The sequence below is a fragment of the Cryptotermes secundus genome, unplaced genomic scaffold (genome assembly GCF_002891405.2).
Source record: "Cryptotermes secundus unplaced genomic scaffold, Csec_1.0 scaffold230, whole genome shotgun sequence".
Classification (NCBI taxonomy): Eukaryota; Metazoa; Arthropoda; class Insecta; order Blattodea; family Kalotermitidae; genus Cryptotermes; species Cryptotermes secundus.
Window position 1 is genome coordinate 630,994 of NW_019722429.1, and position 27,906 is coordinate 658,899.

Sequence of the window (27,906 nt, forward strand, 5' to 3'; positions counted from 1 at the left end):
AAGCAGTGTCAAACAAGTAGCAAGCACAACAATCGGCTTGCCGAAATTTCGGATTACGTAGGAAACATGGAAGACAGTAAGCCAGTTCCCATTGACAGAATGATTCACCAGTACCTACTGGCTCTCACTTACTCGTATACCCCACAGTTCTTCATAACCACCGCTGTGACAACCTCAGTTCCTATCAAAACAGCACTGTATAATACACAAGGGAATTACATGTCAGTGATTATATACATTGTGTAAGATTTGAGGCTTTCATGGCGGTGACTATGAAGAAAGCAGTCTTCTGGGATTTGGCACCGTGTATATGTGGTGTTTTACCGGTTCTCACGGTCTCTTCGCTTGCGGATTTCTTATATTTTTCCTTCTACCCTGAAGATGGAGGCGATACGTTCCTCCGAAACGTCGATTAACACCACATATAGACGGTGCCAAATCCCAGAAGACTGCTTTCTTCATTATATACATTGTTCAGACAAAACAAGCTATATAGTTCCATAACTCTCCGCCCTCAAGTAATATTTTTTTAATGCTAGTGGGGTGGGACTAAGTCCCTTATACAACAGTAGGATATCCATTGCTAGGTAACGGGCCAGTAAACACGCATTCTTAACAACTTGACAGTGTTTTCCGCGGGTTCCGTGCCAAGATGTTATCTTGAAGACAGTCGACGCTACAAACAGTTGAATCGAGTTGAGGGTTCAGCTGTGGAGAGTTAACCAGCGGGCAACGGAAGCGGAAGAATCACCATCCTAAGATTCGTTACCAGGAAACGTCTACTGAAGGCACTGCACAGGAGTAGCCATTGTGGAGAGCTGTTACCACGTTAAGACTAGCGGAAGCAGCAGATTTAGAAGACTTAGTGTGGAAATCAGCAGTAGTGTAAAAATTATTTGTAGTTACGACCTGTTAGTGGTCAGTAATTCTGTTCACCATTCCAACCCTGTCTGTAATCACTAATACATGTATATGTGTTCATAAGATTGTCATAATGAATATTTCATTTTCTGAGTACACTTTATTTTAAGAAAATCCCGGCCGGAGAACAGGTGCCTTCTTATTCTTTTAGGTTTGTGGCTTAAGGCGATAATGCATCTGTGGGAGAAGTTTTTTAATTACGTTTTGTCCAGTTTGTATGGCTTTCTTTTGCGAGGCCCCGGAGTTCTATGGTCCCTATATGTTTCATTATGTAAGGAAAAAACTGCTGTGGTTTCTGTAAATACTTAATATTCTAATAAGTAAGAGTGTACTGAATTCAGCTGGCTAATTTCAGTGGCGAGGTCTTGCGAAAATGATAATAAGCCGTCGGGTTCCGTAAAGGGTGGGGAATTTGTGCCTGGCCGACTATTAGGTTCTGAAGAAGGGCCCAGTATCATAAAGTTAGTCGGTTGTTGTAAGAATGTGACTGGGGTCACTAAAGATACCAGCATGGAGAAGAGAGTATGAAATTGTGCCTGCTGTAGGCCAAGATCGTAATATGGAAGGCCAGCATGTAACCACTGGAGGTCCGGGTGGCAAGGAAAAATATTGTCGGTCAAGGTGCAAAACTGCCATTATCAGGTAATTAGTACAGACTCACGCGGCGATTCACACTTCCGTCTCGGTGTATTGCTAAACGCTTGTGCACACTGGAAACTATCATGACAGTGTGTTAAACGATACTAAACCTTCCAGTCTATTTTTAATTGCCAATTATTTTCTGTCCTCACCAGAATCGAGGACAGAATCGTAAAGCTAGATGACAGATAATTTGAAAATATAGCAAAGTTGCAATATCTGAGAGGTACATTAACGGATGGGAATTGCATTCTCGTAAAAGTTAAAGATTAGTTTAAATTTGGAAATTCTTGCTACCAATTAGTTCAGAAGTATTTTAAAACATAAAAACTATAATTTTACCCATTACATACAAAACAAAGAACGAAACGCCGTAGAAAGTCGTTCCTGTGTCGTTGGCATTCTGACTGGTGTACACCGAACTGGATTTTTGCGTCAGTGCGAAGTAGTATTTGTCAGCACTCCTGATCCTAGTCATGTTGCAGGACATATGACAATATCTGAAAGAACCACCAAGAGAAAATTTGTTCAAATTAAGGATACAGTGGGCAGGTAGAGGCCTTGCAACCAGCTGATCACCCGCCGAAGGAGTCCTACCGAACGTCTAAGATCTAGTAAACCGAAGTGAAACGGGGAGTTTCATGGAGGTAGGCCAAGGCTCAAATTGCGGCTGTAGCGCCAGTGGGGGGGGATACATTGGCATAGGATTCCGTGTAAAGATTAAGAAACGAAGATATTTAACACAGGCTCACTGGTTTTATGGCCTTTATCTATCATCCGATATTCTAAAGAATGCTAAAGAACACAATGTTTCGGAAACTGGATCTGCTTCCGTCCTCAGGTGAGGGAGTGGAAGACACCTACTCTGTTGGATCCGTTAGAAAGAGCTAACTTCAACGACTGGTGAGATGATGCAATACTGCACTCTGACTATATGGCCATGGGGTCACATTGTTTCGGCTGTGGAACATGACCGAACATGACGGAGGAGTACGAGGCAGGGGGCTATTCAACGCTTGTGCCTTGAGCCTTGAGGGCCAGGACGTGTCTCATCCAACTCTGGCAATCGATACGGAGCAGTAAAATTTCAAACGGAAAATTTTCGAGGATAATTTGTTCGTCATTCTTGGAACCAGCTTAACTCTTTATCGGAAATACACAATAATCGTGTGGAAACAAAGATGTTTTCTGTGTCAAGAGTAATTGTTATTTACGTCTCTGTTATCGTCCTGGGACATTATGAAATGTTGCGGCTTTTCGGCAGTCAAAATATAAACGTAAAGAAATAGGTATCCATTTTTGTTTAAATTGAACAAAAAAAATTGATTGATCTGAATACTCCGGACCGCCTCTGTGGTCTAGTGGTCAGAGTTCCTGCCTACAGATCCAGAGGGCCGGTTTTGATTCCCGGCGCTACCAGATTTTATGAGTAGTGGGTCTGGAACGGGGTCCGCTTAGCCTCGTGAGGATAACTGGGGACCTATTTCAAGGAAATAGCGGCTCCGGTCTAGAAACCCGAAATTAACGGCCGTGGGGATCCGTTATGCTGACCACGCGACACACACTATCCGCAAATGATGGCACTAACTTCGCCGACAAGCGGAGGTCGCTCGGTCGGTATAGTTCGCTTGCGGACTACAGGCCATGGAGTTTTTTGTTTGTTTACGGCTTTTCTGCAGTCAAAATACAAATGTAAAGAAATATACATCCATTTTTGTTTAAAAGAAAAAGAATAATTATTCTGAATACTTCAGCAGTCAAAATAATAAGTGATACCACCGACCCAGTTGTTTGAGTGATATCCAAAGGATAAGTATCTGCATTTAGAGGAGAGGGTCCTTCAATAAAATATACGTTGGCGGTGATAAGGTACAGTTAATCCAATTAAATATTAGTCAATACTACTTTTCACTGTAAGCTGCGTGGAATTTTGTGGTGAAGAATCTAAACGTGTTATTTTATTGCTGTTAGTCTGATGTACTGAAGGTTCTTACAGCAAAGCAGGAATGCCTAGTTCTCAAGATACAGAAGGATACATGTGATATTGAGTGATTACGTAATACAGGCGTTCAGTATTGTGAAATATGTCAATATTAATCGGGTAAGCTCATTTAAAGTAATGATTAATTTCCATTTCTTTCACTTACGTAACCTCAACTGTACTATATTTTTACCTTACAAAATTATGTAACTCAGATTTCCGAACAACAAAGAAATACAGGACAAGTTACATAATGAGTAGATTCATAATTTGTGTTCTCCACAAATTATCTTTAAAACGATTACATTAAGGAGGATGAGATGGGCCAGGCATATAAGATACACGGGGAAATGAGAAATAGAAAAACATACGAAGTGAATGCAAGAGATTACTTGTGAGCTCTGAGGTGTAGATGGGAGAGTGCGTGGTCTGGGATGCACGTGACGAGGATCCTGACCGCGCGGGGCTTTCGTGTGTAAGGTGACATCCCTTCAGCAGGGTCTGTCTAAAGCACATTTGGGGTACTATCTGGGGAATAAACAGAAAGAAAAGTAGCAGCCTTGGCTGGCCGAAGTCATTAAAAATTATAGGAATTGCAAATATATATATATCCAAATTCGTTCATCTTCCTTCGTCTCTGATACTAGACAAGGAACGAACGGATACAGGGACACAGTCTTCGTTTCCCACTTTTTGGACACAAAGACGCTAATACTCTATAATTTTCTTGTTATTCCATCAAACATCTCAATGTTCTGAGGCGTGAGCATGTAGTCTGCTAGATATTTAGAAGAGAACCATTCTTTTATCCTGAAAATAGAGGCAGAATATACCTGCGAAACGTCTGTCGCTTGAGAAGAGAGCCATGAGAACTTCTGTGTCGCATCTCAGCATATAGTGCCCTTTGTTGAGTTTCTTGGTGTGGGGTGAGATTGAGTCCACTTGGTACGTCGGCCACTAATTGACCTATTGTACCAGCCCCGTTGAGGCACTATGCTATAAGCCGGAAGGTCGCGGGTTCAAGTTCCGATGAGGTCACTGGATTTTTTCAATTGACCTAATCCTTCCGGTCGCACTATGGCCCTGGGGTCGTCTCAGCCTCTAACAGAAATGAATACCAGGAATATTCTTGGGGGGCAAAAGGCGGCCGGCGCGTAGGGCTGACAACCTTGCCATCATCTATGAGCCGATTTTCTAGAAAATGTGGGAACCTCAACATCTCACAACCCTATAGGCCTCCACGGCCTGTTACAGGGATACCTTTACTTTTACCAACCCCGGATTAGATAAATGATGAATATGGAGCAGTCGGTGGAATGAGAATTGGTGCGGGGACGAAGTACTTGGAGAAAACCTGGCCCACTGCCACGTTGTACACCACAAATCCCACATGACCTGACCTGGGCTCGAACCCGGGCCGCCGCGGTGGGAAGCCAGCGACTAACCACCTGAGCTATGGCACGGCCTATCTCACGGTTCGTTCTTGAAAAATGCAGTTGCTGAACCAGATTGTTAAGTGTAAGAAATGAACCACATGTCGCATATAGCAATAGTAATGCTAGCATACAATTTGTTTGTTGATTCAGTCACCACACAACTACATACTAATGTTGTAGCGCAATAAACCTTTAACGCAGATATCACAGTTCAGTTTAATATACAGCTTTGGTTCTGTGGTTGTGTGCTGGTGGTGATATAAGTACAAAAATTTAGGCTATATGATACATACCATTACATATCGCTGAAGTACACGGTGTGTCCAGTATCCGTTAGGACTCATTTTCTTAAATTTTGCCCTGCAATGCCATCTGTTGGCGAGTTGTGGCGTTAATATACTGATTATGATCTCGGAGTCCTCAATCGTTTGTGGGCGAGAATTCTTCAAATTCGAACAACGAGAGAACAACGTTCCTGGTCACTCCGCCACGACAATGCCCCACCCCACAAATCGAAGATCGTGCGCGGTTTTTTGGCCAGAAAAAGGATCACAGTCCTTGATCATCCTTCATATTCGCCAGATTTGGCTCCAGCAGATTTCTGGTTGTTCCCAAAAGTTAAGTTGGCGATGAAAGGAGACCGTCACGACACTAGCCAGGACATCCAAAGGGAATGTACCGCAGTTTTAAATGCGATTCCACAAAAGGAGTACAGTGACTGTTTTCGAAAACTTTTCAATCGATTCTAGCTATGTATTGATTCAGAAGGAGACTATTTTGAATAAAAAGAGTGAAATTTGGAAAATAATTCACGTCTTGTATTTTTCATGAATACAGTCCTAACAGAATCTGGACAATAATAATATATAATATCCCATACTACCTGAAGTTTTGCTTTTCTCTTGTTTGCTTCCTGCAGAGATACGTAAGTTATGTTGAAGTACCTGGCGTACTCATAACGTAGTATGGCCTTGTTTTAAACACATGGTATGAAATTCGTGCCTATACAACTGAATGACGTTCTATAAATAGCATGCTATCTGGTGGATTTAGCAAGAAGTAAGTACACAGAACCATATTCACGGAGATATCCATTCCACAAATGTGAAGTTCTGAGACAAAGCGTGCATCTCTGCTGAAAGTTGAGAAATAACCAGGAAATAACCTTGGACGATAAGAAATATTGATGGCATCCAATAAGATAGTCTTTCCGTTTTATTACTTCCGCCATCTTACAAAGCAGAGAAAAGTTGCAAAGACAGACGTCATTTAGAAGCTGCAAGCTCCTCAGATGTTCTGGCTCTGTTTCATATTTCCCTTGACGTTATTTCGCGACTTACCAATCCCCGTGTGTCAGCGCCTGAAACTTCCAAAGGCGCAAAGTTAAAATGAATTGCTGATAAAAGCTTAGATTTATATCTCGTCTTATTTAAATGCATTTTTGTCCGTATGGTAACTTAAAACTTAAAGAATTAGTTATTCATCTCAAAGGTTTGTCTCTGTGGTCTAGTGGTCAGAGTTCCTGGCTACAGATCCAGAGATCCCGGGTTCGATTTCCGGCGCTACCAGATTTTGTGAGAAGTATTGGGTCTAGAACGGGGTCCACTCAGCCTCGTGAGGATAATTGAGGAGCTGTTCCAAGGAAATAGTGCCTCCGGTCTAGAAAACCGAGATTAACGGCCGGGGGGGGGGGAATCCGTTGCGCTGACCACGCGACATCCTCTATCCGTTAAAGTTGGCACTAACTTCGCCGACAAGCGGCGGTCGCTCGGCCGGTATAGTTCGCTTACGGACTACAGGTCATGGAGTTTATTCGTATAAAAGTTATGCAGACTTATTTGTATGTTCTTATTGCTAGAAAATATTTAAACGTTATCTCAAAAGGTCATCATCATTTATGTAACTTTTAAATAAGCCTACACACACACACTCATGTGCATGCGCTGAAAGGTTCATTGGATACGAGGTTGGGTGGACCCCAGAGCCGGTCTAGACGACGTGGAGAAGAGAAAATTCTTTACCTTATCGGAACTCGAACTCCGAGCTCTCAGCCGTCCAGCCCGTGGCCAGGAGCTATCCTGGCTCCCGTCCTCATAGTGGTGGTTATTAGGAATTCTGTCTTCTGGGTAGTTCATTGAAAATCAACCCACGTTTCCAAGGAACATGTCGCCTCCGTCTTCAGTTCGAAGAGTAAACCAAGCAAGAAACCAGCATGAAGGAGGTAACAAGCACGTTGAACGTGGAGGCGACATGATCTTCCAAAACGTCAGTTGTCTTTCTATAAGACTAGACGGCGTTATATCCCGAAAGATAGAACTCATTGAACAGACAGGTGTCCGTCGTTCTCCATTGTGAAACCGAGGCGCAATCTTGTGGCCCACTTCGCGTTGCCATTTCATGTTTTACACAAAAGTGACCTTAACAAAAGCATTTTTTTAGACTTCTGTCTAAGTAACCACCTAGCTAAGTATGGGGATAACTCCACGTAGCAGAACCGTCGTTAAGAAAGTAAGAGTCCCTTAGCTGTTCAAGAAATTGCTAACATTTTATGGGACCCGAAGGCTCATTACCGTGTTCACAATAGCCCTCCGGTATATCCTGCCTTGATTCAGTCGAATCCAGCGCATAACCTTGCACTTTATTTCTTTTAAGATTCATTTTAATATTATGTAAACATAACTGATATCTTCCATCCAGGCTTTACAGTTGAGATTTTATAACCATTTCTCTTCTCTCCCATGCGTGCTACATGCCACTTCCATCTTGTCCTTCTTGATGTGGTCAATGCAAAACTTATTTCCAATTTCCGTTGCTTCAAACAGCCGGAACTAGTGTGTAGAACTTGTGCTGGTTCTCTGTTTCCTGTGAGAACCTGTTAGTCCTTTCTCCCAATCTCCCTAGGCTGAAGGATCGACTCGTGTCGGCTATCCATGACTCCTTAAACACACAGGACTCTAGGGACCCTAAATTTATATCTATGATCGTGGTCCTGTCCTCACAGAAAGAGACGTGAAGGGCCTAGTACCTTCAACTACGAATCAATGTATGCCTACAGTGTGCGGATCTGTGAGATTGCAGTGAGTAAGGGTTCACTTAGGCCGCGTCATAGCTCAAGCGGTTAGTCGCTGGCTTCCCACCGTGGCGGCCCGGGTTCGATCCCGGGTCGGGTCAAGTGGGATCTGTGGTGGGCAAAGTGGCGCTGGGGATTTTTTTCTCCGAGTACTTCGGTTCCCCTGCCAATTTTCATTCCACCAAATTCTCCATCATCATAATCACCCGGGTCAGGCTACAATAGGCCAATCAGTGGCCTCCGTGCCGAGTGGACGCAGTTAGACTTCACCCCCCACTAAGCGAATTAAAAAAAAAAGGGTTCACTTAAGTTCGAGTAATGGCAAACGCGCGTGAACTTGAGATAGAATCTCAAGGCTTATTTTAAGTGTAGAAACCTGCCGACAAGTCATGGCAAAGAACTCTGGTTATCTGAAGGTCGAAGGTAAACTGTAGATAGTCTATTGAGTGATAATTTTTCACATATCTTTGTCTGGTTGTATGGCTATTTTAAATCGTTTCATGTCTTTGTTATTTCATTCAACTCTGAAATTTTATAGTTAGAAATATTTTTACCGGAACATATATTTCTGCTTACATTATTTCTCATTCATTTACGAATTAATGCTTTATACTTTGTTCTTTTCTTATTCCATGTTGCCGTCTCTCATTCTTTACCATTTTAATTGTTCCAAAGAAGTATTCATAGAATTCTTTGTAACCTGGATACAGAACCAGAAATATCTGTCGGTCCTTTCCTTATTTGAAACCTGGACCGATTTCTTATAAACGGCGGTGTACCACGTCATGGAGAAGCATAAATGAGTGAAGATATAGCTTCATGTAGTCTTAAACTCGGCTTAAGATTGGGGAATCACCGGGAATTGAACCCCTTTGGTACAGTCCTCATCCCTTTTTTTTTTGCTAGTGGGACGGGACTAAGTCCCTTGTACTGCGGTCACTTCTGGCCTATTGTACCAGCCTCAGATGATAGGTGAGGGTGATTGTGGAGCAATTGGTTGAATGAAGATTGGCAGGGGAAACAGAAGTACTCGGAGAAAACCTGCCCCAGCGCCACTTTGTCCACCACAAATCCCACTTGACCAGGGCCGCCCCCGTGGGAAGCCAGCGACTAACCGCTTGAGCTATGGCGCGGCCCTTACAGTCCGCATTCTGGTATTTTTTTCAGCCTTTGCTAAATGTGTAATGCATGTAGTCTAATCAGTGATGTGCTTGGGTACACGCTGTAACCGTATGTAACACACTAGAATTTCCTAAGCTTAACGCTTTCAATATTTGTTTTCTTTCATCCATTGCACAGCGCAGGGAGAAACACGACGTACCACTAACAAATTAGTTTCAAACTAACACAATGCTGTCTGCGCCATTTCCCTCACCGCACAAGCAGAAAGATAATATCAAAGTAAAGCTAAGAGCTACTTAATACTAATCGATAAAAGCACCGTGACCGTTGATGTGGGAGAGTGTTATTTCCCGCCAAAGTTTGGCGCAGTCGCAGCAGACAGCCCGCGATCGACCCTCTTATGTATGACCCAGTTCTACTCCAGACTATTAAATGCAAGTACAACGGGTCCATCTGTCAGAGGAAGGTTCTGCCAAGGCCAAGCGACCGATCGGTTTCCTCGTTTCATGTACACAAACCCGGAAAGTGTTTGAAAATAAGAGAGCGCACTTTCCTTTTGCATTTTCATGAGTTTACTCTTCTTTAACATTTAAAATAAACTACTGCCAATGAGGTCATTGAATTATTCAATTGATCTAATCTTTCCAGCCGCACTATGGCCCTGGGATCGACTCAGCCTCTAACAGAAATGTGTACCAGGAATCTTCCTGGGGCTAAAGGGTGGCCGGCTCGCAAGGCTGACAAAATCACAGCCATCTTTGACCCGATTGTCTAGAAAATGTGGGAGCTTTGGCGTCTCACAACCCGCCTTCACGGCCTGCTACAGGGATAGCTTTACCCTTTTTATTGCAATCTATGGCAGTCTTTAAAACAAACTCCGTGGCCTGTAGTCCTCAAGCGAACTATACCGACAGAGCGACCGCCGCTTATTGGCGAAGTTAGTGCCAACTTTAGCGGATAGAGGGTGTCGCTTAGTCAGCACAAAGAATTCCGACGGCCGTTAATTTCGGTTTTTGTATAGCGGAGCCGGTATTTCCTTGAAATAGCTGCTCAGTTATCCCCACGAGGCTGTTTGGACCCCGTTCTAGACCCACTACTTCTTAGAAAATCTGGTATCGCCGGGAACTAAACCCGGGGCCTCTGGATCTGTAGCCAGGAACTCTGACCATTAGACCACAGAGGCGGTTATGGTAGTCTTCACTCAGCGGTATTACTAACTCCGTGGAGCAGAGATCGTCTTGAGAATCTAATACTACTTCAGCTGTCCGAGAAAGTCCCTGCCTTTTATGGAACTTGAAGGTTAATTACCCTGTGCAGAGAAGCCACCATTGGTTCTTATCCTGGGACAGATGAGTCCAGTCCCTCGTCACGACTTGTTCTCCGAACTACGCTTGAACATAACCTTCAGCGACTTCTAATTTTCAAAGTTCCTAATTCCATGTCCGTTTCAATGTTTAGATCGTTCCAGAGAACGCATTCAAGTCAGAGGCCTTATGTAGAATGTTGTAAAATGTAAAATGCTGTTTCTTACGACGAGGAATTGCTATCCCTCGACCCAAATCACATATTATTGCGGTGTTAAAATAATGGAGTGTGACTTGGACTAGACCTGTAGCACCCGTCTGGGAGATGCAGTCGTCATGCAAAATTTTGATTCGGGAAACCTGAAGAGAAGGGATCACTTGTGAGACCTAGGTGTAGATGGGAGGCTAATTTTAAAGAGGATCATAAAGGAGTAGGGTTTAAGGGTGTGGCCTGATTACAACTGACTCAAGATAGGGTCCAGTGCCAGGATTTTATACACACGGGGTTCCAGAAAGGGCGGGGACAGCCGGAATTAATTAATTAATTTAATGATTTAGTAAGGGCACGCGGTAGCGTAGACGCTATGCTACTAATCGGAAGGTCGCGGGTTTGATTTCTGATGAGGTTATTGGATTTCTTCAATTTACCTAATCCTTCAAGCCGCACTATGGTCCTGGGGTCGACTCAACTTCTAATATAAATGCGTACAGGAGTCTCCCTGGGGTGTAAAGAGCGGTCGGCAACTTGACAACTTGACCGCTATCTGCGAGCCGATTGCATAGAAAATGTGTCAGCCTCGACGTCTCACAACCCTATAGGCCTTCACGGCCTGTTACAGGGATAACTTTACCTTTCTACCGTAGTCATGTAGTTAGCTGAATCACAAGAAAGAAGACAGTTTATCTCTTTGTACGGCTGGAATATTTGACAGTGGCGTAGCGCCCAGATAGTATGCAGCATTTCCTAGTTAATGTTTTTCTCAGGTTTGTCATACGTCTTAACTGTTTTGTATTAGGATAACTGTATATAAGATGAAGATGTAGTAGGAACGTAAATGAGAAAATGAGAGTATAACACATGCAGTCACAGGAGCAAGACACAACAAAAGCACAACACACACATGATAGTGAAGGAGTGCTCCAACAGAGGAGAATGGGCGTGACTGGCGTAGTGAGGTGCGACGTAGCGATGTGCTATCCTGAACAATTTTAATATTTTTAACGTTTGACATTTGTCAATGTATATGATAGATATATATTTTAGTTATTTTAATATGAGGACAAGGCATGCAATGAACTAGTTTGGCGTGGATTGAGTAAGCACCTGAAGATGGCATTATTATGCCGAAACATGTAGTGTGAGGGAGAGGAGGAGATAATTGAGTGTATGCACTGCAAGACGGTTTAAATAAATCATGGAGAAAATTAAGTTTATTAACAGGGAAGTAAGGAAGGTTGATTCCTGGGTAGTTTTGCTGTCCGACTTCGTACCATTCTTCGAAACTCTTTAAGCTTTCTGCTGCATGGTGAATGGAGCTGCGAAACACTTTACCAGATAGTTCTTGTTTTGCAATAGCTCAGCTATATGGCCGTAACAAGGGTTGTAGTGTGAGACTCAGTTCCATCAAGCGTGTCTTCTCATTCTGCCGTGAAAATGTAACGGGATCTCTGTTGCTTCATTAGGAGCCCTTTCGAATGACTCAACTGTGAATCTGTACCACAAGAAGGTCGCAGCCGCTACATTTGGTGAAAGTTTCCTGCATGTTTCTAGCCGAGTGTCTCTGTCGCTTCGTGATTCAGTAAGAAATTTAAAGCTAGTATTAGCTATTATGTTCCCACTCAGGGCATGGATGTTTAGTTTGTGTACAGGTAGAGGCCTTGCTACGAGCTGATCACCCACCCAAGGAGTCCTACCGAATGTGTAAGATCTAGAAAAACCGAAGTGAACGGAGAAGTTCATGGAGGTAGGCCTAGGCCAACTGGGGCTGTAGTGTCAAGGGGGGCGGGAGAATTAGCTATTATGCGCACAGTCTCACGCAGGAAATGTTTCGGTATCAGTGTCCTTGCAATGGAAGTCATATCAGGGTACATAAGATTATTTCGTAAGAGAAATGTATGGAACCGTTTTCCGAAAGCGTGACCTTAAATGTAGCTCAATTTTATCGATTTCAGTAATCATCACGGACTTACCAACTATGTCGCAATACTGAACTGTTTTAATAAGAGGTAGGGTTAGGCCTATATCCCTGAAGATACACACCTACGGAACAATTGAATGGAGGCCTAAGGAGACGCTCTTAATGCTTCTATAATTAGTCATGTTGAAAACTTGAGTTTATGATATTCTAATTCATATTCACATCATCACAGAATAAATGCCTAATGGGCATAGATGTAGAACGGCGACAATATAATAAAAGAACAAGAGAAACAATTATTAGATTTTTTCACATATTAACTATTCTACGTTTAACCTCAATCTGCGAGAAACTATTAAGTATTTAAGAGGTCATCTGGTACGAGCATTGAATTAAGTTGTAGTTATGAATTGCAGTTGGAAAATGACAAACGGATAAATCGATAGATTCTTGTGCACCTTCTGTTTTTCGTATTGTGCTTCAGGAGCTACGTTCAGCTGCCCTACCATTGTCATATAGACATAAAATTATGTAATTGATTTTTTATTTATTTACATGCAAACTTAACGGCCCAAAGGTCAGTAACAAAGTGTGCACGATAAAGAAAGACGAGCAAAAGGCACAAACAAAATACAGAAACAATGCAATTTATATTATAATTCAATTCTGATTTGTTTAGGTCATAACTTAACAGCCCAAGTTAGCACGAGTAAGCAAAACAAGCAAAACATACAGAAACAATGAAATTTATATCATAATTCGATTAAATTCGGTTCTGATTTGTTTAGGTCTTAACTCAGCCCAAGTTAGCACGCGCAAGCAAGGCATACGCAAACAAAATGCAGACACGGGGAAATTTGTATAGCAATAATGATAATTCAATTAAATTGTATAAAATTGATTTCTGTTATTGTTTATTACCGTAAAAATTTAACAGCCCAGAGGCCAACTACAAGTTAACACGAGTATATAGAAAGAAACAACGACAATAATAATTCCATTAACACATCAAAGTTTTCACCGAGACGTGATATATACATTTACAATAAATACAGTTATTGTATTCAAAATTGGGAGAACCATGGCTAGTTTAAATNACGGTGAGAACATTCCTGGGCCATCCTAACAAGGCAACTGTAACCGATTTGGATACATGACACGAGTCCTTGTACATTCATGTTTTTTTTTTACACTGGCTCTTCCAGCCAGTTGAGGGCCCAGGCCTCTTATTCAGTTCCGTGATCATTTTTCAAAGACGGTAAGACTCCTTGAACGGGTGATCAGCCCGTCGCAAGGCCTCTACCTAAAGATAGGACAACACAAACACAGAATAAACACACACACCAAACATCCATGCCATGAGTGGGATTCGAACCCACGACCCCAGCGTTCGAGCGAGCGAAGACAGTTCATGCCTTTTTTTTTTTTAAATTCGCTTAGTGAGGGGTGGAGTCCAACTGGGTCCACTCGGCACGGCGGCCACTGATTGGCCTATTGTAGCCTGCCCCGGGTGATTATGATGATGGAGAATTTGGTGGAATGAAATTTGGTAGGGGAAACCGAAGTACTCGGAGAAAACCCGCCCCAGCGCCACTTTGTCCACCACAAATCCCACTTGACCAGACCCCGGGATCGAACCCGGGCCGCCACGGTGGGAAGCCAGCGACTAACCGCTTGAGCTATGGTGTGGCCTCAGTTGATGTTTTAGACCGCACAGCTACTGCGACCGGCGTACCATCATATTTAGTAACGCAAAAATAGAAACTTCCCTTTACTGCAGTTGCGAATGGACCACTTACAATGCCTTTAGAGGGTCCGTATGTTAAAGCACTGTGGTACTTGTAGACCACACTGTAACAAGTTCGCTTTATTATTGTTTCAGATTACGTGAGTGGAGGGGAACTCTTCACACACCTCTACCGCCGGGAAAAATTTACAGAAGATGAAGTGAGATTTTACATTGGCGAAATAATATTGGCGCTGGAACATCTTCACAAGGTAGGCAAGCCATCGACTAGATTGTGTAATAAAGCGCAATAAGGCATAGTAACTTAGTTGCTCAGAGAATTTAATTTAAGAAAGCAGTCTTCTGGGATGTGGCACCGTGTAGATGTGGTGTTAACCGACATTTCGGAGGAACATATCGCCTCCATCTCCTTGTACAGGTTCTCACGGTCTCTTCGCTTGCGGATTTTCTTATTTTTTCCGTCTACCTTGAAGAAGGAGGCGATACATTCCTCCGAAACGTCGGTTAACACCACATCTACACGGTGCCAAATCCCAGAAGACTGCTTTCTTCATAGTCACCGCCGTGAAAACCTCAAACAATTTAATTTGTTTTGGAAAGGTTTGAAGTGACATGAAGATGTCCACACATTCTAAGTTAGTAATGCGAAATATACCAAAACCACTTCCTGCCACGGCAAGAACTCCCTCAAGTTGTATTTTGTGAGATGAATCTGTTCAGACCTCAACTAGGGCACGGCTGTTCAGACACTACTGTGACGGCTGTGACGAATGCCTATTTCCAGGTTCTTACTAGCGATAATCATCCGTTCTAACTGGACCGCTGTAGATGAACCAGCCTCGCTAAATAATCTTTTAATCAGTCCCCTTCCTTCCTAACACGATCATGCTTAATCCTCTTGCCGGACGCCGCTAACTCTCGTACCTCTTAGTGGTGAAGTCCTCTTTTCGAATATCGGGCGGTAGCCCGGATATTCTGACTGAGAATTGTCATGAGTTCCCTCATCACTTCAGATGAATTCTGTGGTAGTACCATGAGACCCGTGGCGGAAGAGGCGAAGCTTCTGACTTATATAAGGAGGTGCATGTGTCAAATCCATGATGGGACATCGGCTATTTTCAATCCCTCTAGAGTCTAGACAGATGGGGGTATGTGGTAGCGTAGTTGCTTGAGGCACTATGCTACAAGCCGGAAGGGCGCCCGTTCGGGTCCCGATGAGGTCATTGGATTTTTTCAATTGACCTAATCCTCCCAGCAGCTCTATGGCCTGGGGTCGACTCAGCCTGTAACAGAGAGGAGTACCAGGAATCTTCGTGGAGGGTGAAGGGCGGCCGGCGCGTAAGGCTGACAGCCTCACAGCCATCTGTGAGCCAGTTACCTGGAGAATGTGGGAGCCTTCACGTTTCACAACCCTATGGGCCTCAACGGCCTCTTACAGGGATGGTTTTACACTTTAATCAGTCAGAAGACATTAAGATATAGCAGATGGACACGTAGTTAAACAACGATGAATAGCTAATAGCTAAAGAAACAAGGAACAACGTCTTAAAGAGGATAAACCAAAAAGATACCTTGCAGAAGTAGCAATATTGTAGAAGTATTCAGTGTACATTTAACAGAAGCGTTCGGCAGACGGGGTTTATTCACTGTTAACTGATCACATCTATTAAATTATTGACAAGTCAAAGCTGTACAGTCCTACTAATTGAGTAAAGAATCAATATTAAGGCGTCAGTCTCCAAGTTATTCACTACACACACTAAACGAAAATTAAATCGGTTTAATGCACATTTCTGAGTCATACTGTAACAGCACTACATTAAAAGAATAAAACAAATGTGATTTTAACGTTATCTGTAGTCAGTACAAAGCGAATCACAGTGACCGCGCGGTTTAAGGCATGAACTCTTCGCCCGCTCGAACACTTGGATCGTGGGTTCGAAACATACTTGAGTCATGGATGTCTGTGTGCGTTTATTCTATATTTGTGCTGTCCTGTGTAGGTAGCGCTCTTGCAACGGGAAGATCCCCCGTCCAAGGAGACCTACCAGCTGTGTAAAAGATCAAGAAGCTAAGAAAGCGACCAAGGTTCAATAAAGGGCTGTAGAGCCATAGATACTCAGTAAAGACTTCTACTGCTTTGCGTAATAGAGCCTGTGTTCTGGAGGCCATAGTTGATTGCTGGATCGCGTTTGCTTTATTGTCTCGAGGATGGTAGGACTTGTAGAGGAAGTTCACTATGCACGGAATGTGTCTTTCATTGCTCTGTATGTTTCTCTTCGTTGAATATTTAACTAGATACGCACGTAGATTCTTATAAGAGCTGAAACTTTGTGACGATGGTACAGTAGTACAAATATTATTTTTTCGATTTTATCCATCGGCCTGTCTCTATCTAAAAATCGTCCTGTATATTTTTTCATAACAACGTTTCGGAGAATGGATTCTATCTCTGTCTTCAGGTAAAACCTACTCAGTTGGGGCCCAATTGAGAGAGCTAGTCCCTATCTCCGGTCCGGAGATGCATAATGTCCAAAAAGAACAATATTTGTACGTAAATTGTGGTAGAACTTAATGTAAAATCATCTGTAAACGTATCAAAATTAAATGAAAAATGAAATATTTGGACAGTTTTTTCGTATAAGTCTCCAGTATCAAATTTTATGAAAATCTGTCCATCGGTTCTATAGTTCATTCATGCATACAAACGGAGAGGACTGAGCTTAATGTGCACTCCTCAAGGTTGCGAGCGCGCGCAGAATCAAAATCGAAACTTGATTTAAACATGTTTTAAAAGGTTCCCGATGAAAATATCTTCAGAGATCCATGTGATTCTAAAATCGGTGGGTGGGGAGGGGAGTCCGATGGGGGGATATTCTAAAGATCTTATGGAAACGTGTAGTTAACGGGTTCATTTGCATGTGAAATACATATAGATAGGCTTATATACAGGTCACCAGCCATGGGATATCTAATACATACGTATATTCAAACAACTTTACTTTCTGTGTAGATAACTCATGGAAAAATATTAAAAATTCAGTTTTGGCATGTATGTTCCGCAGTGTTGGACAACCGAGTCCATGGCACGCGTTTCTGCCTCTCCTTCCGACCTCGGTCGCAGTGGTTACTATTGTATTCTATTCAGGGTTGTGGTATCTATTTGAAAGGCCTGTTTTTGTGATAGCTTTAAAGGTCTGCATTGACAAATGGCTGTCGGTTTTTACAATATCGTTTTCGTTTGGAAAATATTGGAATGACGTATGTTTGAAGCCACTGACTTTTGTTTTTAATAGCTAGTCTGGAAAGTCTGCTGTAAAGTGATAAGTAAACCGTATTGTGGAATTACAATTCTTTGAAACGTTAATATACATGATCTACAAAATTGCGTTACTGTCAGAAATCTGCTTTAATTATCTAAACTAAAACAAATGAAGCTGTTAACCGCATCCCTATGGAGAGTTCTTTATTACATCTGTCCAGTGGAACGAAAGTTCGATCTACGAGTATGTTTATGGGGAAGTACTGTTATGTGTTTCCCCATAATTACTCCTATCCAATAGGTACCGGGGGCTCTTTTCCCGGGGGTAAAGCGGCCTGGGCGTAAAGTTGACCACTCACCTCCAGCTAGTGCCCAGGTCAAGAAAATGTGGGTCTAAGCATCCACTCCCCCATACGTCTTCATGGCGTAGTGCTTAATTTGTTGAGCACAGGGACAACTTTACGTTTTACTGTTAAAGCATGTCAACGAAATAGGGTACGAGGATGTGGACTGGATTAATCTAGCTTACGATACGGACCAGGGACGAGTTCTTGTGAACACGCTTGCTGGTGTCATAAAGTGTGTGTAATTTCTTGGCCCACCGAGCGACTGTCAGTTTCTCAAGTAAATTGCTTGGAAAGTTTCGGCGTTAATTTATTTACAAATGTTTCTCGATCTGTTACGTAAAGGTTTGTTAAACTGCGGGCCTGTATTCATGTTATTTTAAGGAAGGAACAATGAAGTTAGAGACATTTTGCTTTACAGCTAAGTACGCAGCAGCACATGTTATTTTACAGGTTTATTTGAACCGGACTTGCACATTTCGTCGTATGAATACATATTTTGTAATGTTCAAGTCGTTTCTGTCTTGGGACAATATGAAACTGCAGATGAAGTTTCGGCACTTTTTACGTTTCATGTCCTTCACATAATCACATATCAAAACCTGATTCAGGAAGAAATTAAGAAGAGACTGAACTCGGGTAATGCTTGCTACCATTCAACCCAGAACCTTTTGTCTTCTCGTCTGTTGTCCAAAAACATAAAAATTAGAAAATACAAAACTATAATTTTGCCAGTTCTGTACGGGTGTGAAACTTGGTCTCTGACATTAAGGGAGGAACATAGACTGAGGGTGTTTGAGAACAGGGTGTTGAGGAGAATATTTGGACCGAAGAGGGATGAAGTGACAGGAGGTTGGAGAATACTGCATAATGAGGAGCTTCATAACTTGTACTCTTCTCCAAGTATAATTAGAATGATCACGTCAAGGAGGATGAGATGGGCAGGGCATGTAGCGCTAATGGGGGAGAGTAGGAATACATGTAAGATATTGGTGGAAAGACCAAGACGTAGGTGGGTGGACAGTAATAGAATGGATCTTAGAGAGATAGGATGGGATGTTATGGATTGGATTGATCTGGCTCAGAAAAGGGACCAGTGGAGGGTTCTCGTGAACACGGTAATGAACCTTCGGGTTCCATAAAATGCTTGGAAGTTCTTGAGTAGCTGCACAATTGGCGGCTTCTCAAGAAGGGCTCAGCTCCATGAGTGAGTTAGTGTCTTTCCTATACGTAATAGAGATTGACTGTTCTTTCAGTTATTTAACGACGCTGTTTCATCTGCAGTATCCACTGTAGAACTCTGAATTTCGAAGAAGCGCTATTAAATAAGCTAACAATTCTTCAGACAACAAGAAAATACAGAGCTTATGGCGCAGTCATCAGCACTTTTTTATATTCAAGAGGTTCGATGTTCAAGTCTCGGTCCGAGGACCCATACAGGGCTATTGACTGAGAGCTTTCATGGTTTTCTCCACTATGTCTAGTCACATGCTTGGACAGTGCAGTAAACAACCTCATTGTTCAACATCGTTTACAGTTCATCAGTCATAATTTTTGTGGTTAAGTTCGCTAATCAATCAAGTAAGAAAAATATCAATTGGTCGGCGAACCCGGAACAGGCAGTGCTGTTTTCACCAAGGAATACAAAGCATAGAAAAAGTGACGTAAAATATTCAGCGGCTGCTTCATCCGCAAACCTAATTGGTTTCAAAGCCTCTTACGAAAACTTGCCTGTAGCACAACTGAGTCCTGCGTTAAAGAAGTGGCTTGTTTATATATGCCGTAGTTTTTGTTTTAATTGTATTTTGACGTCAGTTAAAATAAATTCGAATGTCACTCTTAAAACGAGTGTGTGCTTTTGTCTATGTGGTCGTGGTGGTATAGATTTTAAACACTGACTGTGCATTTGTGGCTTTTTTTGTTCTTACTGCGGCTTGTATCTCAAACTACAAACACGGGGCAGAACAAAGGGATTGAAACTGTGGAAGTTATGGAAATGCACATTAGTCTTTGTTATCTGTTTCTCAAATACTGTCACGCTGTACAACGAAAGTTTCCGAATGCTATGCTACTCTCTCTGATGTCCATTTACTTAGTAGGTACATGTCCAGCCGCAAAAGCCAACTTACTGTTTTAATTTTGAGGTGGTTGTGAGGATTGTGTACTGAGCCGAACGCTGGAACGTAATGTGCTCTCTCTGAAAGGTGAGCTGACATGCCCGTGAAAGTAAAGTAACTAGTTGACCGGGCTTCGGTCTGTAGTAAGGACAGGAAAATTTTCTCTTCGCAGCCATGTTCAAACTGACCTTGAGTCCCACCAACCTCCTATTTGACGTAATTCGAGGGCTCCTCCTCCGGAGGTTAAGTGACTGAAGTGTGAGTCCGAGTATTCACCTCAGTATAGTACAAAGGTTAGAAATACGTGAAGCTCCAACTCACCTCCTCTATAAGTCTGCATATCATGGCTTTAAAGTAGAGGAGAAACTTGATTTCACTTTACTTAAAAGGATTATTACGTTTTTCATAATACTGTCATCTCACGAAATGAAATCGTAAGCATGCTACTGCATTCTGGTTCCTTTTAATTATAATATATTCCATACTTCATTAAAGTGTGGAAGTAAGGAAAACAAATTCATTTTAATGTCAGTTTTGCAGATATATAACACAGATCTAACACCCTCCACTTAGATTCTAAAGGGTTCTGACGATGGTGGATGATACGTAGAATTACTAGGTTTTGGAATTTTTCTTCCATCGTCCGGAATTCTAGGTACTAGAGGACGCTCTAGATAGTAGAGGAAACTACGTTTCGGGAACTGGATCTTTTTCCGTCTTCAGGCGAGAAAGGAAGACGGAAACAGATCCAGTTTTTGAAACATCGTTTTCTTTATTACCTAGAGTGTCCTCTAATACCTAGAAAAAGTCCAAAAACCCAGTAATTCTGTGGACCCTCCACTTAGCTTAGGACCCAACTGATCTATATGGTTTTGCCAGTTTAAATGATTATCAATTTGCAAGCGAAGGGATTTTGTGTGGGTCTTGCCTCTTCTTATATATTTATCATCATATCCAACATTTTATGGATATTATGGTGAGTTTTTGTGTGTTTGAAATTATTGTAGTATAGTGAAATGTTATGACCGTTGTTGCAGTTCGTCATCATCAGAGTTGAACGTGTAGGTCTAAAACATTTGACTGAAGAATATTAACGTATTATTCTCTCTGGACTTGCGCAGTGCTTGCACCAGACTGACGTGTTGAAACGTAGCATTTATGAATAAATTATACGTTTACAGTGCGAGTTACTGACAGTGAGCGTGCCATGCCTTTTCCTTGCAGGAAAAAAGGAACAGCGATTCTGTTCACTTCGATTTCTGTTGAGTTTATATGAGTTATAAACAATACCAAATGCTAAAGAGCTGCATTTTTGTGCAGGTGCATTGAAATTCAAGGAGACTCCTCTGAAACTGGGGCACATCGGGAGGGCGTCTGCCCCCAGGCTCAGATCATAATCGACTGCCTTCAGAGAAAACCCTTAAGTTTGAAACATCATCAGGGGTTGTTTTTTTTAATGCTAGTGCGGTGGGACTAAGTCCCTTGTACTCCGGCCACTTCTGGCCTATTGTACCAGCCCCAGATGACAGGTGAGGGTGATTGTGGAGCAATTGGTGGAATGAAGGTTGGCAGGGCAAACCGAAGTACTCGGAGAAAACCTGCCCCAGCGCCACTTTGTCCACTACAAATCCCACTTGACCAGACCCGGGATCGGGAAGCCAGCGACTAACCGCTTGAGCTATGGCGCGGCCAGGGGGGGGTTGTTACTACTGAGGAACCTGATACGAACCTGAAATGAAATAACGAGTTTATGAAATCTACACATCTGTTACTGGGTTCGAAATATAAACATTAAGCATAAATTCCATACAGTTTGCTTCTTGGTTTCTTAAAGTGGAAGGGGAGAGGACTGTTTTGGAAGTTGCCTTATTCTAAAAAGTTGCTGATTGGCGAGTCATACGTATTCGGTGTATAATGGGAAGTCTCTTCTACGGATGTGCAATCATTTCTTCAAATTTTCATTCCCTTCTTTGATTTTGATTTGATTGGTGACTGTCTCCATGGAACAGAATTGTCCTTGAGAAGCCGACGCTCGCTAAGATGGTCATGACCTTATTCATCATTTGTATATAGAGAATGTTAATAATAGTGTTCACAAAAGCCCGCCACGTGATCTGACTCTGAGCCAGATGAATCCAAACTACACCCTACCTATATTCCTTTTACACCCTATTTTAATATAAAACAATTTTATCTACTGTAATGTATTGCCGTGTAATGCGATAAAAGTCAATAGATATTTCGGATGAACATACCGCCCCCATCTTCAGGGTCGAAAGTAAGCCAAGCAGGAAACCAGTACCGGAACATATGGCGTTATATCTCAGAAGACAGACCTCTTCATAAGCACCGCTGCGAGAACCTCAAATTTAATATTTGATGCCGTTTTCCTATCTACGCCTGCATTTCCCAAGTGATATCCTTCCTTTAGGTTTTCAGACTGACTTCTTTATCACCTCTCATCTCACCCTCCTTGCGTTATGCCCCGCCCATACATCCTCTTTAGCCTACTTTCCTTATTTAAAAAAAAACAAGGAAACTAGGCTTAGGGGACCCATACACGTACGAGTCTGGCTCACGAATCCGGCTCGGCTCGGGTTCCAATGAGTCAAACTCGTCCGTGTGTTGGTCGCCACGCTCATACGTGTGTGGTGAAATTAATCCGAGCCCGGTTCCTCGCCGAGCCGGACTCGCGAGCCAGACTCGTTCGCCTTACGCGTTTTCCATGCTGTCTGTGTGTCCGCGAATCGTCCCCTGATAACTTTTGAATGCTTGATCTAATCTTTATGAAACTTGGTATGTATATCATGACACCCGAACTCATCTCAACGGCTTACTTCAAGATTCCCTCCCACCAGTCTGTGTGTCTGTATGTGTTTCCCTCATATTGTTGTTAGGCAAACGCTTGGTAAAGTGTATCCATCCTTTCATTGCTAGGCAACGGCTCGGTAATGAAACTTGGTATGAATGTCATGGCATCTGAGCCCATCTAAGTGGCATACTTTATAAAAAAAAATTCCCATCAGTCTGTGTCTATCATTGCTAAGTAGCGGTTTGGTATACACGTTCGTACAGCAACCAATACTGGAAACAGAAGAATTGTTGGACGCGTTGTTTTTGCGCGGGCCATGTCGTATCAAAGGAGAGTCCGTATATACCCATATCGTTGCAAGGCAACCTCTCGGGAAACACGTTCCTGCGGCAACCAGTACTCGAAACAAAGAAGAATTGTTTGAGGCATTGTTTTCTATGCGGTTCGTGTCGCAGCAAAGCAGGCCATTAGTTCTTTCCAGAACGTCTTATTAGTCTTATTAGATCACTCTAACTTTTGAGGTCTGTGTAATATGGAGTCACGAGCACGGACCTCGCACGCGGTCAGCAGAGATCCTGCCTTTACAAACACAGCAAACACATGCCACTTTTTGAGCGGTTGATGGTGGTTGATCCATCGTCAAGTATAACCTCGCTGGTACCAGCGGTTGAGAGACTAGTAGTATTATTCCTAATGATAACTTGGTTATCATGTCTCTTGCTGTTGTAAATTTGTGTTCCTGTGAGACGAGGAGAGAATTGCACTGTCAACATGGCCTTGTACAGTGGCCACGCGAGTTTGGAAGCACGTGATATGTGGATCGCAGTTCTTATGCAACTTGCTGTTGTGTAACATAGTGTGCACTTGTTTCGTGGTCCTTTGTTTGCTAGCCTTACAGCAAGAATTTTACCTGGCACAGAATTAGGATATGAAATTTTGTCTCTCACTCTAAGGAAAAACGATTGAAAGTGTGTGGTTTCGTCCTTCGGGACTAGGCCGTGCCGAATGTTGGAGGTTTTGATCTGAGGTACGTTTAGCGCATCAGTATATTGGCTCTTCGAATGAAATCGCCATTCTTTCATTCGCAGTAGCTGAACAAAAATACACGTACTTGCTACTGTCAAACGGACATAAAATTGTATTTCAACAGTATATAAAGAACAGTGGTCCGTATGTCGGACTCATGAACACCACCAGTAGACAGATATGGGAACGTACATCAGGACAGAAATTTTTCTAATCATTTTTATCATCACATGAAGACACGGAGCCCCTGATGATGGGGGAGACAGTCTCTGTAACGATGCTTAACAACGCCACAGTCACACTGCTTGTCGCCTACGAAGAATTCATTGCACGCAGTTGCCACGAAAGCCGGGTAGTCCGTTGAAAGTCAGTGTTGCGGAGGAACATGTCACCTCCATCTTCAGGGTAGAAGAAAATCCGAGCAAGAAACCAGCGTGAGAGCAGGTGGTAAGCAGAGCCTCTGCTTGCAACCTGCCACCGAAACGTCGGTTGACTTTCAGTGGACTCCACAGTGTTATATCTCAGGAGACAAAACACTACCTATACTGCAGTGATGAACTTAGATTTAAGTTCAGAGAAGGCGCTTTGCTGAAGACAAATAGTGGGATCTGCGGCAGGAGAGGCAGTTGTGTGCTCAAGATTTTTCGAAAGCACATTTTCGAACAAGCTTTCTTGTTAATGAAGCTATATCAGTGTACAGAGAGGATTCCACTAACATGAAATTCGCACGTCTGTCATTCAACTGACAACACAAAACTTCACACCTGACTTGAAACGCTTGGCATCCCCAGTGCATTGCCGTATTTAATTACTTACGAACATTTTTCTTCCTTTGGCGCTACAGCCCCAATTTGGGCCTTGGGCTACCTCCATGAAACTCTCCGTTTCACTTCGGTTCACTAGGTCTTAGGCATTCTGTATGACTCCTTGGGCGGGTGATCAGCTCGTCGCAAAGCTTCTACCTGCACACAAGCACAGAAAATCACACACAAACAAACACTAAACATGAATGACGTAAGTGGGGTTCGAACCCACGATCCCGGTTTCCGAGAGAGCGAAGACAGTGCATGCTTTAAACCGCTCGGCTACCGTGACCGGCACTTACCAACGTTAACAATTTTTATTTACATTAATTTCTCTAATGCTTCTTTGTAGAAAAGGCATTTGATAAAAATCCTTTCCGTTGTCTAGACAAATTAGTCTCAGTGCTTCTACTAATAATCATCAACACCAGGATTTGGACCATTCGATCCGTTCAGTCCTATTACTAATAAAAATCGGCTCTGCTTTATAAAGTCTATGTTGAGCTGCAGCAGATGGAGAGCAGTTTGGCAGTGTGGCCCTTTGAAAGAAGAAAATTGTACGTCACTGGTCTAGGTACTGGTAGCGCCATAAATTTACCGGCTAGATTATTATTAAGATGATCAACTCAAGGAGAAATAGATGGGCGGGAAATGTAGCATACATGGGGAATGTGAAATACATTCTAGCTGGAAAACCTGAAATGACGAAATCAAGTGGATGAAACATGTTGTCTACTGGACGCATTTGTTCAATAATAAACTTTTGGCTTCCATGAATGATAGGAAAGTTCTTAAACTAGCTGATCAACTGTCAGCTTTTCGAGAACTACACCGCTCCAGGGCGCCATTTATAAAGTAGAAGCTATCTCGTCCTACTTTTCCAGGCGACAGTTTAGCTAGGCCTCTACAGCTTACTTCTGGGGAAATTTCTCCACAATTTCCAAGAAGACGGCAACCCAAATAAATGTACAATGAGCATCAGTCTCAGGACGCCTTTTTAAGAGTATAGGGAGAAGCTCAGATTCGTGTTACCTACGAGTAGGCATGCGGAAGGAAAACACAGCATCGTTTTCGAATACGATTAAAATCTGTTTCTCCACAACTCATTCAGTTTCCTGTCTCTTGTTTCGGGTCGAGAAACGCAGTTCTGGCTCGCAGCACGTCCTCACAAAGCGCCAAGGTCCTCATTACTCGTTGACTTGTTCGCTGTTGCTTATAAAAGTGAAGCGATAGCAAGGGGAGGGGAAACTACACATCTTTAAAGGTCATAATTTTTACCGTGAGTGTGGATTCATTTCTTATGTTTTAACGCGGTCAGACCAAGGTCAGGCTTCTTTTACAGACAATATAAAGATTATTGGTTAGTATTTTGATTATGTAACCACAGCAGCATGGCTGTTCTCTTCCACTCAGCACTGGAGTGGGGAGGGAACCACAGTAATGCAGGAAGGCCGGCCTACTTTCATCTGATTCTTCTCACGTTTCCAAATGCCTCCTCCAGTCTCTGTTCCGAAAATGAAAAAGAAATGCTAACAAGTTTTAATAGAAGCTCACTGCAGCGTTCAACCTTGGCAGAAATTATGATCACGGCCACACTGAGAGTTCTGTCAAACACTGAGAAAGTATTCGAATGGGGGGGGGGCTATTGCGAAACTGAAATGACATACCGAAGATAGCTGGCAGTTAAAATGCGGAAGTAGCGTGAAAGTTAACAACTAACTGCATGAAAAGTCCTTTGTGAGAAGCGAGTAACCGCCCGTCTCGTCATACCTCCTGCCTTTTATAGAACCCAAGGGTTCCTGTCATGTTCTTCATCGCCTTCAATTGGACCCTATCCCGAGCTAGCTGAATTCAATCCACGTTCTCATACCTACCTTATTTTTTTAATATCTGTTTTAATATGATTAATTAATTAATAGGTTTCCTGACCGATGAGTCCTTCCTTTAAGGTTTACTGATTAAATTATGTAAGCATTTTTCATGGCTCCTAAAAATGAACTTAGCTTCAAAATGGTGGCGTATTATCTCCCCTCGACCTCTGCGTAATCTTAACATTATAATATCAGGAAGAGACATCTGAAGTAACTGAACTACGGTCAAATTATTTTGGAAGAGCATCCTTCCTCTGACTTGTCCGAGATACAGTGCTTGGATGCGTTGTTGCGATACAGACCTATGCCTTCTCCCCTCCCGTTTCGTATCTGTCGTCAGTCTTCGTAATTTCTATGAAAATTTCCATGAAATCGGCAACTAAATTATAACAGAATTAAGCCAAGTTCAAATGTTTCAATAGAATTTATGCCTTCTCTTCGAAAGATGGGTAGAAGAAATAATGGAAATTAAGAACAAAAGCTGTTTCTCTCTTTGCACGGACAAGACAACCTTGATTCGTAATATCTGGCCGTAAGATGAAATTGACAGATAATAATTCGATTCAGTTCAATTCTTATTTATTTACATGCTAATGTAACAGCTCCAAGGCCAATTGTAGAGTGAACATGTGTAAAGAAATGAAAAATAACGCTCACNGTGAACATGAGTACAGAAGAAAAAACAACAAAACACACAAAGTACAAAAACAAGGCAATTTATGTAATAATAATAATAATAATAATAATAATACTAATAATTCCATTAACGCAAACAGGATTTATCATTAAGAAGTGAGAAAAAATATATGCATAATAATAACAATAATTACGATGATGATGATGACGATGATAACAAAAACATGTGTGAGAAGTAAGGTGAGGTTACCTACTCAGGACAGCACAAAAATGAATACTATATCGCACCTATTTTCATGGCCATAATAAGAGAAGAAAGACACAATGTGGCTTATTTTCTTTTCCTTCAGAGTGTGATGAAATTTATTTTCATTTGTTTGTTGCAGCTTGGCGTCATATATCGGGATATTAAGCTGGAGAACGTTTTGGTTGACTCAGATGGACATATAGTCCTGACAGACTTTGGTCTCAGCAAGGAATTCCTCCCACATGAGAAGGTAATTCACCTATCTGTCTGTGTTATCTGTTGCCAAGGTTACATGTAATAGAGCGAGGGGATAAGGGATCAGAAGTGAACCGGTCTGCCACTTAGCAGCCAAAAGGTGCCTGGACGGGGCCAGCACATTTTCAAGCAATGTTTGCCTACCTGGAGTTAAGGGAAAGTGTAGCGTAAGAGT

The 27,906-nt window shown here is 42.4% G+C and overlaps 1 protein-coding gene across 3 annotated transcripts in view; it reads left to right on the top strand.

The window, feature by feature from the left end:
- LOC111861334 (ribosomal protein S6 kinase alpha-5) overlaps nucleotides 1-27,906 on the top strand; it is a 465,639-nt gene that overhangs the window by 389,189 nt on the left and 48,544 nt on the right. For all 3 annotated transcript variants that reach the window (XM_023845812.2, XM_023845813.2, XM_023845811.2), the window contains exons 4-5: nucleotides 14,494-14,609; nucleotides 27,616-27,726. In XM_023845812.2, coding sequence (XP_023701580.1) covers nucleotides 14,494-14,609; nucleotides 27,616-27,726 — 227 coding nt within the window. The remainder of the gene's footprint in view (nucleotides 1-14,493; nucleotides 14,610-27,615; nucleotides 27,727-27,906) is intronic.